General features: G+C 35.3%; 1 protein-coding gene across 3 annotated transcripts in view; it reads left to right on the forward strand.

Annotated features, from left to right (window-relative positions):
• Positions 1 to 12,293, forward strand: part of GRID2 (glutamate ionotropic receptor delta type subunit 2) — a 1,486,895-nt gene that overhangs the window by 902,409 nt on the left and 572,193 nt on the right. For all 3 annotated transcript variants that reach the window (XM_078445882.2, XM_078445880.2, XM_078445881.1), the window contains exon 8: positions 8,735 to 8,854. In XM_078445882.2, coding sequence (XP_078302008.1) covers positions 8,735 to 8,854 — 120 coding nt within the window. The remainder of the gene's footprint in view (positions 1 to 8,734; positions 8,855 to 12,293) is intronic.

Here is a 12,293-nt window from a genome sequence, read left to right on the forward strand (position 1 = left end):
ATTTTGCTATTAAATATATCAAAGGTAGTATTTGAAAAGATATCTTTAATTCTTTTTTTAAGTTTTTTATTAATTTTGAGAGAGACAGAGACAGTGTTGAGTGGGGGAGGGTCAGAGAGAGAGAGAGAGAAAAATAGAAAGAGAGAGAGAGAGAATCCTAAGCAGGCTCTGTGCTGCCAACGCAGAGGTCAACACGGGGGGTCAAACTCAAAAAACATGAGATTATGACCTGATCTGAAACCAAGAGTCGGATGCTCTGAGCCACCCAGGAACCCCTGAAAGGATATTTTTTTAATTAGATAAAGAGTGTACCTTTCCAATACGTTTTGTTTTACTTTTTTTTTTTTAATTTTTAGAATTCATTAGTAACCCTTACAATTTTAGAGTAGCAAGGTCAAATAAAGTTAACCCTTCCCCAATTTTAAGATGGAGAAAACTGAACCTCAGAAAAATTAAATGACTTATTAAGGGTTGTTTACAAAGCTAATTAGTTTCAGTACCAAGTTGTTTGGCTTCCAGCCTTGTGTTCTGTATACCATACAATTGACCCTTTTTCTTGTTCATAATGGTAGCTTTTATTCACTACTGTCAGATTCATTTGGCTAAAGAAAACACACACCCCAAGAAATCAAAGGTGTAAGTACCATGTGCAAATATTATGTTAACAATATCTTAGTGTCTGTCAATGTGGCTTTTTCAAATGCCTTGAATTTGGAGCTGAATTGATGAGTGACTGCATTTTTAAAAGCTCTTGTGACAAAACGTTTGTTAGCACACATATGCATTCTTTATTATGAGAAGCTACATTTAATTGGAATATATATTTTGGTAAGGACTCTTCATGTTGTATAATTTAGACTTGTTGATGTTATATATCCTAGAGAAAACTTTCAAACATTTTAAAATAAATAATAAGTAAAACAAAAGCTGAGCAGCTCTGGAAGAGAGTGGGGAGGACCTCCCCAGGTGGACTCCCACCACAACTGGTTCTTAGAAACACAGTTTGAAAACCAGGGACATTTAGAAACCAGTTTAATCCATACAAATATACCACCTTCCTTAGACTCTGGAATAATATTACACCAGGCAATGTGGGCAGAGTATTTTTATTTACAGACTTGTTCTAAAATTAAACGGCGATGATTTTCTATTTTTTCTTATTTTTAATGTTGATTCAGCTTCCAAGAGTACAGTCTGTTCATTCATGTATTTATCACTCCTTTAACAGACATTTATCAAATGTCTGTAGTGTGGAATGTATTATTCAAACTCTTTCATGTGATTATCCAAAAAAGAATTTAGAGCCTAGTAGTGAATATTGGCATTATTATGAAAACAGCTGTACTCTAAGGTGAGAGACAACAAAAGGCCCCAAGCATGGCAAAAATAGGACACCGTGGAATCTTAGAGTGTACTGTGCAGACCCCCATTTCTCAGCTGAGGTGCTCCTTCCTGGGAAGGCTGACACCTAGCCTCTGTGCAGGAACTGCTCTGGGCAGCAGGGAGCTGTTCCACTCCCTTCCTGGAATTGCATGCATCCAGTGACTGGTCATTGCACAATGGTCTGAGTTCCATGCCTCCAAGTGGAATAACTCCGAAGAGTTATTTCACTACAGACTGGCCATGGCATCACCTCAGCTGTTGCTGTATTTCCATCACTGTGTCACCTCTCCCTTTGTGGCCCTTATTCTTGTACTCCTTTGCAAGTGCTTTTCCTAGGAGCACTTCTGATAACCTCCTGCAGACAAGCAAATCATTTCAGAGCTATTTCCCTGGGAACCCGACCCAAAACACAGAAAACAGATGAGAAAATTTTCATGAAACTGGTAGCATATTAACGGGAACTTGAAAATTAACAGGTGTAAGATACGTAAAGCTATGGAGAAGAGGACATGTCAGGTGGTAGGAGCACTCTAGCTGACATATCTATTTGAATAAATCATGTGGACAGTGACAACAATTGACTAACTTACCAGAGTGGATAAAATGCATAGAGAGACTAGTCTAGACTGGAAAGATATTGAGGAAAGGAATTTATTTTGTAGATGAGTAAAAGACCCTAAAGAATTTTTGAACATGGATATGACAAAGATGAGACCTGAGTTTTAGAAAGAAAAGGCTTATATATTTAAAAAATTTTTCAAAAATTCAAATTTCTTTAATTAAAAAAAACTAAGAAAAATATTATACTCAAAATATGTGATTACATATAAAAGCACTGACATTTTCTATGTGTTCTACATGAGTAAGACAACCAAGATTTGATAGATCCTTAAATCAAATACTTCTGCATTGGCATAATTGATCAATTTCTGCTAAATCCTTTATGGTGATTTTTTAAAATTTTGTTTTTAACATTTACTCATTTTTGAGAGACACAGACAGACAGAGCGCGAGTGGGGAAGGGGCAGAGAGAGAGGGAGACACAGAATCCAAAGCAGGTTCCAGGTTCTGAGCTGTCAGCACAGAGCCTGACGCAGGACTCGAATCCATAAGCTGTGGGATCATGAGCTGGGCTGAAGTCGGATGCTTAACCTGCTAAGCCACCCAGGTGCCCTAATAGTGGTTTTTTTTAAATACGAAGTGTGAGAAAATAGAACATATCAACACTTGTGTCAGTATCTAAAATCATTTAGTACCAATATATTTTCTTGTATTGGTACCAAATCTATCTAAAAGAGATCTTTTTTTTAAAGTTTATTTATTGATTTTGATAAAGACAGTGCACATGTGTGAGCAAGGGAGGGGCAGCGTGAGAGGGAAGGAGAATCCCAAGCAGGCTCCACACTAAAAGTGTTCCTAAAAGAGATCTTGATGCATGTTGATATCTAAAGTATTCTTGAAGCACCTGAGTGACTCAGGCAGTAAAGCGGCCAACTCTTGATTTCGGCTTTGCTCACGACTCATTGTTGGTGAGATTGTGCCCTGCATCAGGCTCCACATTGACAGCATGGAGCCTACTTGGGATTCTCTCTCTCCTATCTCTCTGCCCCTCCTCTCTCTCTCTCTCTCTTCTCTCTCTCTCTCTGTCTGTCTCTCATTTGTCTTAAAATAAATAAACATTTTTAAAAAAGTATTCTTTGAAATGGAAAAAATATTGAATTTATTCTAATTCTTATATGGTAATGTATTCATTCAACAAATATTTACTGAGCACTACCATATGCTGTACCGTGAGATCACAAAATAAGGAAGGAAAATAGAAGTATTAAAAATAGTACGAGTGTGATCAATTCTACAAAAGGGGAAACACCAACTGTTCTGGAAATATGTGACTGGAGGACCTACTTAGGTATAAGAATGACAGATAAGTGGAAACATGTAACATGAGTAGTTATTAGCCAAGAAAAGAAAAGGAGCGTATTCCAGGAATGGGGAGGAAGAATGTTTCATGCAAGGGCAACAGAGTTGTCTCAGGATTGGAGGAAAGAGTGCTTTGCACATTTAAGCACCTGGAATAAGACTGGGGTAGCTAGAATAAATGTAGAGTAGGGACACGGTTCCTTATTAGCTAAAATAAGGTAGACAGGGAAAGATCATGAAGGGAAAACCACGTTAAATTTCCTAAACTTTATTCAAGGGGTAAGGTTAAGCTACTGAGGTATATTAAATGGGAGCAGGAGTGACAAAATCATATCACTCAGTGGCTGCCAAGTGGAGAATCCACGAGGCAGCTGCCACTGGACCAATACAGACTGGATGAGAAAACTCCAGTAAAGAGGCTGGTGCTCCAACTCGAAGGAAACTAAGGGCGATGGTCATGGGGATGGATAGAAATAGATGTCTTTGAGAGAGATTTAGGTGATTGAAATAAGATTTGGTGATTTAACATAAATGTGAGGGGACAAAAGAAGATTCTAGGCATCTGGCTTGGAGAAAAATAACTCTAATAAGTTGAAGATTTTGTTGTTATTGTTGTTATTTAATTTGTAAACTTAGAGGAATGGAAACATATTACTTTGTTTTTTGTGTGCCATATAGAATTTACGAACCTGGAGAAGAGAGAGATAATTTAGGAAATCATAATCTGACTTACCAGCAACAGTATTGACTTGGAATATAATATAGCCTTTTTATAAAATGTGTGCAAATAAACTTTTTTTTGCTACCAGAACTTTTAAAATGCAGCGTGTGCCCTTAAAATAGGGCTTCTTGTGGACGTGTCAATATATTCTCTGGCTTTAGGGCATTTGAAGTGTATAAAATATAGTGGATTTTTTGAGCAGTCTGCTATGATATACATACGTTATATTGGACACACAGTTTATATAAGTCCACTGGGATATACATACATTATATTGGACACACAGTTTATATAGTCTAGAGGAAAAGGTATGAAGCACAGGGTAGAGGATTCAGCTCAGGCTCCTCAAATAACTGGTCTGGACCTCAGTTTCTTTTCCTGTAAGATAAGATAGCATGATCAGATTACTAGTAATATCCTGTTTACTCTCAGTTTGCTCCAAGTATCTACTATGAATGAATATTTGAATGTATACATATGTAAATACACATATGTACACATATACGCACATATATACACGTAGAAATGTTATATGGCAACTTCAAATTTTCCTAAACATTTCACACCAGTGAAGTTTTTATTTTTCGTTTTAATTTTTTTGTGGTCTTCTTCATCTTATATTGTAGTATTTATCTACCATTATGTTTCTTTTCTGGGTAAAAAATGTAGTATTTTCCTTCTGTCAGGGATTTTTCTCTCTGAAATTAACTTATGAGACATGAGGGCACCAGGGCACAGCACTGTGTCTGGCATCTTTCAGTGTGTCCTCTGCCTTCTTGGACTCCTGTTTATTTACAGGGTGTTCTTGTTTACCAAACATGTCTGCACATTCTAAGGAATCTAGAAATATGTATCAGGAAATTAGATGAGTATCATAAATATTTGATGTTCCAGATGATCCTCCAAAAGTATCTCTAAGTTACCGTGCAGTTCAAGCATAGGGAAAAGTCTTTCAGCTTCGTAATAGAGACACATAAATTCTTAGCAAATATTTTTTTCTTCTTCTTTTTTTCCCCAGCATACCCTATCTATAGGAGAACAACAAACTATTGCCTTTTGAGCAACCGATGATCCAGTGGTAAATTATTCCCAACTTTTGATTCTCCTTATTTTATTTTTCTTCCTTTCTCCTTTCTATATTTGATACCCACTGGTATTTCTATAAAGATTGGGTAGGATGAAATCCAGACCAGTTTCACTTGATATTTTAAAAAAGGTTTACACTGGCAGCAATTTTTACTGTCCAGTTAAAGGACATGTAGAAATTACTTGTATGTGTTGTTCATACTATCAGTGTCCCATGAGTTTCTTCTGTTTAGAATCTGCTGTGTCACCAAAGAGATAAAAAATGCAACTGTGCATGTACAAAGATAATGACTGCTCATTACCACCTGGCCAGCACATATTTTTATCAAGGCTCAGTTTTCAAAGTTGATCTGAGGATAGATGAAAAAATAAAAATAAAAAGCTCAAAAGCATGGGAATAGACTTAAGCAATAAAAAATCAGAGAGGTTAAGTTTGGACCGGATAACAAGGGGCTTCAATTAAAGGGTTTATTTTCTTGAAATACCAACCTCTCAAGCATCCCTTATGTCTTCATGAGGAAAGGTTTTACTGATTACACATGCTAACATCTCATTAAGAATGGAACATAAGGAAGATAAATTACAGAGTCAAAAGGTGAACAAGGTAAGTGGAGGTCACAGTTAACTAAATGCAGGTCCCTTGATTTGTGTGTTTGTGTGTGTGTGTGTGTGTGTGTGTGTGTGTGTGTGTGTGTGTGTGTGTTTTGTACCATGTATACAATGTAACTAGACTAACTTGCTCAGGACCAGATACAAACTAGGGATAAAAACACTGGCCTAGAGTGACCACGTGAGTATTGATTGGGAGTAATAGTAATATAGTGCTAGACTGTTTAGTGCTCAAAAGTCTAAAAATGTCAGGAGTATAGCATTTTTGCAATGTAGCAATCATACTGAGTTATAATATTTTTGTTCTTTTCCCTAGAAATAAGTACTAAGACAGAAATTTAAACTCTTGTCTAATTAGGAGATATTATTGGGGTAGATGTGTGAAAGAAGACAAGAAAATCTCTAATAAGATTTTTGAAAACCAACAGTTTGAACTTATGTGTAAAAATATGTTATATTTGTCAAACTCCTACAGTATTTGCCATTTAGAGATATTACTGATAATAAGATCCACTGTACTTACCCCAGTCTTTAAATTCTTAAGTGGTAATTTGGTTAGTTGAGATGTTATTACTTAGTAAATAAAGTAAAAAGCATCAACCTGGCTTGCAATAATGGACTAATTTACCCATATCAAAGATACAGGCAGTCAAGAGACACAGAGGAGAGAGATTGTGGGGTGTTCTACATGGCTCTCCAAATCCTTTCTTCCCACATTGGACACGCACACTCTGTCTTTAAGGAAAGTTTTATTGGTTTACCCCACATAATTTACATTATGAAATATCTCCACTTTTACTCTAGAAAGTGTAAAGCTTTAGGACATTTTCCTGGCAGCCATAAGCAATTATTCTACAGATCCTGAGTTTATTTACTACACAGGACATCCTGCTAAGGACTTTTATAGATACAGACTCTTTTTCCTACTAAATATTACTAGTCTCTACCTGGAGGTCCAGTTGACAAAGGCAACCTCCTTTCTTTTTTTTTTCTCCCCCTGGCCTGCACCACTCACCTCCTCAACACATGTAACAGTAGAAGAAGTGAATGGGATTTTAGACCAGTTGCTTTAACACTTTTTTCCCCCAATCACTAATCAGTGAAATGTAATTGAGTCAAAATTTGCAAAAACCATTCCCAAAAACATGTTACGATTTAAGCATATAATGAAATTTTGAAACCTTAGGGTTGCAAACTAGCTGAAAAAGATCAGGAGTATGCCTACAATTTCTGGAAGAACTGGAAAGTCTTTAAAATTAAAGAATGAAATAATCATGTAGAAATCGTGATGGTGATGATGATGATGATGATAGCAATTAAATTCTCACCACTTTTCAAGCACTTCTCTATATTCTTTATGGGTATGGTTTTATAAAACACATAATAATCTTCTAGGGTAGGCACTATTATTTTACCATTTAACAGATGTAGAAACTGGGGCATAGAGAAATTAAATGACTTAGTGAGGTTCACCAACAAGTAGATTCTGCCACCATTTATCAAATTTAGGAAGCCCGACTCCCAAATCCATGGTATTAACATAATCATATATGAGAAGAGCATAGACATATCAAATCCAACATATTTTTATTAATAAAACTAGATAATAAAAGAGAAGCTGGCTTATTAAAAAATACTAGTGGTGGGGTGCCTGGCTGGCTCCAACAGTTAAGCATCTGACTTCGGCTCACGTCATGATCTTGCAGTTCCTGGGTTCAAGCCTCATGTCGGGCTCTATCTATGCTGACAGCTCAGAGCCTGGAGCCTATTCGGATTCTGTGTCTTCTTTTCTCTCTGCCCCTCCCCTGCTTGCACCCTGTCTCTCTCCTTCTCTCAAAAATAAAATAAAAACATTTTTAAAAAATTAAAAACTAATAGTGGAGAATCAGTTTTGTTGATTATCGCTGTGGCAAAAATGAAGTAAATACTGAAATTAATGAGTAAACAAAGGTTTATTGAATATCTGTTTTGAATGTAGTGTCATATGAGGGCCTACAAGACACAGATGAAATAGAAGTTGTAGCAAATAGCATAAAACCTGCCAAAAAAGACTGGAAGTTGAGTTAGAGGATATGGCAAATGAGATATACTTAAGTATCAGCATCAGAGAGGTGATAATTGAAGCAATTTTCAAACAGATAATTTTTCCAAATAAATGTGATTATCAGGCTAAAATTCTAAGTTAAAATGCTTTAGTATAGGAGTGATTTGGAATATGATTTTCATTTGTAAAGTTCTAAATAATGTGAAGGCATATAAACTAAACTGAGAAGAGTGGTAAACAAGAATGAGAGAAGTATGACCTACATTGCCATCTGTTGGGGAAATGAACATCTGTCACGTGGAATGAAAGATGAAGTTTGGAAATTCCCAATGAATCTCAACAGCCAGCATTACTATTTAAGAGCAAAAACAGATTTCAAGCCTAATTTAGCTTTTTAATTTTTTTTTAATTTGGAAAAGATATTTAAAGAAGAAAAAAAAATGTCTCCAATCAGTTAGAAACCATGGCTTTTAAGATTCCCAGATACAATTTTAGATCAAATTAGAATAGAATTGTGCTAGAGAAAGAATATTGTCAAAACTTATCTCCAGAGTAGATTTTATGCTCTCCAGAAGCATCTTGTTTTCTGACTAATGAATCTGTGCATTTCATAAGATATGGTGGCAAAAATCCAACCCCAGAATTTAGTCTCAGTTCTAACATGGTGTCATTTTGAGTAGTCATTTCACTCTTCAGATCTAAATTCCCTTGTTTATAACGTGGATGAGATTGGATTAAGTTATTCCTGAGGTTACCTTTCAGTTGCTCTCCTATTTATTATGTGCACCTATTTTTAAAAAGCCTGTTAATAATTGCGTGCTTGAGATATTGATTTTATAGATAGAAATAGTGTTCCTACAGCTACTTTTTCTCCTTCTTTTCCACCCCTCTTCCTCATTATTAGTATTGTTGTTGTTGTTATTATTTTACTTCTTCTGAAATCTTACATCAGTATCTTTTCTCTCCTTTAGGGTGGAGTCAGTGGGTTGACTGGAGAGCTAGAATTTGGAGATAATGGAGGAAATCCCAATGTCCACTTTGAAATTCTTGGAACAAACTATGGAGAAGAGCTTGGCCGAGGTGTTCGCAAAGTAAGACTAGACACATTGATAAATGTTTTTTTTTCCCTAAAGCAGCTATAATTTTGTTTGATTTTACTCCATGCAATATGGTTACAGGAGGTATTAAAGTTCATATTGTAGTTTGAAAGAGAAGGGGAAGGGGAGAATTACACATTTAAATGACCTTAAATACTTATCAGAAGTATTAAGCAATACATTCCATTTATGGCCTAGAATGATTAAAGGAAAAAAAGTAATCTAATGGTTTCCTAGGGAACTAGCATCATCTTCTATTCATTATAATAATTTTTATAAAATAGTGGATTTAATATTTATAGAATGCATATCTTCTTGGTTTTTAACTTGTAACATGCACAAAATCAGAATGAGAGCTTTGATAAATTTCATATAGTAAGAGGAGAGTCTACTCTAAAAAGTGACATTACAGGAATTCAAACTCTATCCTTGTCATGTAATAAGTAGAAAATGATTTGTAGGAAATTCGCTCTTGTTCTATACCACAGACCACATGTAAGAAGGTGAGTGATAATAAGGGATGTTTTATGAACTACTGGTACAATAGCTTTCTCAAGGACAAATATAAAAGGCCCTGTAGAAATTACTTGTCTATAGTTGGGATTTGCCATTTTTTATATATTTTTGGTAGGAAAAAATCTAAGATGATTGAATGCACTTCCAGAGCTCACAACTGTAAATTTCTAACTGTATAAAGGTGGCTGAATTGAGAATAAGAGGTTCTTCCGTAGGTGTTTCTCTCCAGTGCTGACATGCAGGCTGCACAGAAATATAGACAAAACAAAGTAAGGAGTTATATTCTAATCCGCAGTAAAAATTTGCCAGTAAACTTATGCTAGAGAGGAGTAGAAACTACGCTAATGTGTTTTTAATTATTGTTTCTTAGTGAAATGTAGGAGACATAAAAACTGCGTAAAACACAATGAGAGTTTATTGAATTATTTTAAAGGAAACACCACTACTATGGTCAAGAACTATAACATATCAAGCATCCTAAACACCCCCACAGACTTCTCCCTGATACATCCCTGACCCCTCTTCTCACTAGTATAACCATCAGTCTGAATTTTATGATACTCATTTCTTTACATTTTAAATATAGTTTTATCACTATGTGCATCCTTAAATAACATAATTGAATTTTGCCAATATTTCAGTTTTATCACTATGTGCATCCTTAAATAACATAATTGAATTTTGCCAATATTTCAGTTTATGAATGGACTCAATATTGCATATATTCTCTTTTCTTGCTTCTTATGTTCAACATTCTGTTTGTGTTATTCATTTTTGTCATTACATGTAGTTTATTTCTATATTGCTGTATTGTTTTCTACCACGTGAATGTGTCACAATCAACTGTGGGTGTCTATCCATTTTTAGATTATTACAAGCAAAGCTGTTATAAATATTCTTAGACATATATCTTGGATATATACTCTAGAACTTGTGCGTATATTTCTGTGGGTTTGGAGTAGAATTTCTTAATACAAGGAAGCATATTGGGGCACATGGGTGGCTCAGTCTGTTGAGCATCCAACTCTTGATCTTAGCTCAGGTCTTGATCTTAGGGTTCTGAGTTCAAGCTCTGTATTGGGCTCCGAGCTTGGCTTAGAGCCTACATAACTATGTATATATCTATATATCTATACACACATCTATATATCTATACACACATCTATATATATATACACACATATATATACACATCTATCTATATATACACATCTATCTATATATATATGTATACACATATATATGAAAGCATATCTTGAATTTTACTGTATAACCTCAAACCCATTTTCATAGAGATTTACTAATTTTCATAACATCAGCAATGCAATGATTTCTTGTGGCCCTATCTTCTCACCAAATTTTGGTTTCATTAGACTTCAGTTTTTATTAAGTTGTTTGTTATATAATGATGTATCTTCATGGTTTCTATTTTTGTTTCAGTGATTATATAAAGGTTCTGTATATTTTCTTATACTTTTTGGCACTTCAGCTTTCTTTTGGAATTAATTGCCTGTTCAAGTCCTTTGTACCTGTTCTTTTGGGTTGTCTTTTGTTTTTATAATTGATTCTAGGAGCTATAAATATATATATTTAAGTGGTTACTTAAATTCCATTTATTTTCACAGTCTCTTAACTCTAGAGAACAAACTGAGGGTTCCTGGATTGGAGGTAGGTGGGGGAAGGGTTACATAAGTGATGGAAATTAAGGAGGGCATTTGTTGTGATGAACACTGGGTGTCCTATGTAAGTGGTGAATCACTAAATTCTCCACCTGAAACTAATATTGCCCTGTAAACTAACTGGAATTTAAATAAAAACTTGAAAAAAGAGTATTTCCCTGAAGACCCTGGGGCAAGTAGCCCCTGCGATGGTAAAGTTGACTCTTTTCCCAGCACCTAGCAAGAAAAGAAAAAGAAAATCCTCTTGCCCATCAACACCAGTGCCATTATTCTCTATCAATATCCACCCTCCCTACTAGGGACTTTTACTTTTGCACTGGCAGCTGGAAGTCAACTCTTAGTTGCCAAAGCCTTCTCTCCTAACTACCAACACTTATAAAGGTACACCTTAAATAAATTTGGAATTCATTTCTTTCATGACCCCTTGCATTCAACAGTAGTGTGATTAATTTATCATTGATTTGGAGTATGTTAATTCTTTTTTTATCTGTTTGTTTCAAGTTTTTATTTAAATTCTAGTTAGTTAACGTATAGTGTAATTTTTGTTTCAGGAGAATTTAATGAGTCATCACTTACACATAACACCCAATGCTCATTAGAACAAGTTCCCTCCTTGGTACCCATCACCCATCTAGCCCATCCCCCCACCCACCTCCCCCCCCAACAACCATCAGTTTGTTCTCTGAATTTAAGAATCTCTTATAGTTTGCCTCCCTTTCTATTTTTTTTCCTTCCCATATGTTCATCTGTTTTGTTTCTTACGTTCCTCATATGAGTGAAATCATATGGTATTTGTCTTTCTCTGATTTATTTCACTTAGCATAATACACTCTAGCTCCATTCACGTCACTGCAAATGGCAGGATTTCATTCTTTCTGATGGCTGAGTAATATTCCAGTATGTATATATATCACCTCTTCTTTATCCATTCATCAGTCAGTGGACATTTGGGCTCTTTCAATAATTTGGCTACTGTAGATAATGCTGCTATAAACATTGAAGTGCATGTGCCCCTTTGAATTATTATTTTTGTATCCTTTGGGTAAATAATTATTAGTGTGATTGCTATATCATAGGGTAGTTCTATTTTTAACTTCTTGAGGAATTTCCATACTGTTTTCCAGAATCACTATACCAGTTTGCATTCCCACCAATAGTACAAGAGGGTTCTCTTTTCTCCACATGCCCTCCATCACCTGTTGTTTCTTGTGTTGTTGATTTTAGCCATTCTGACAGGT

This window comes from Panthera onca, chromosome B1, assembly GCF_046562875.1.
Source record: "Panthera onca isolate mPanOnc1 chromosome B1, mPanOnc1 haplotype 2, whole genome shotgun sequence".
Taxonomy (NCBI): domain Eukaryota; kingdom Metazoa; phylum Chordata; class Mammalia; order Carnivora; family Felidae; genus Panthera; species Panthera onca.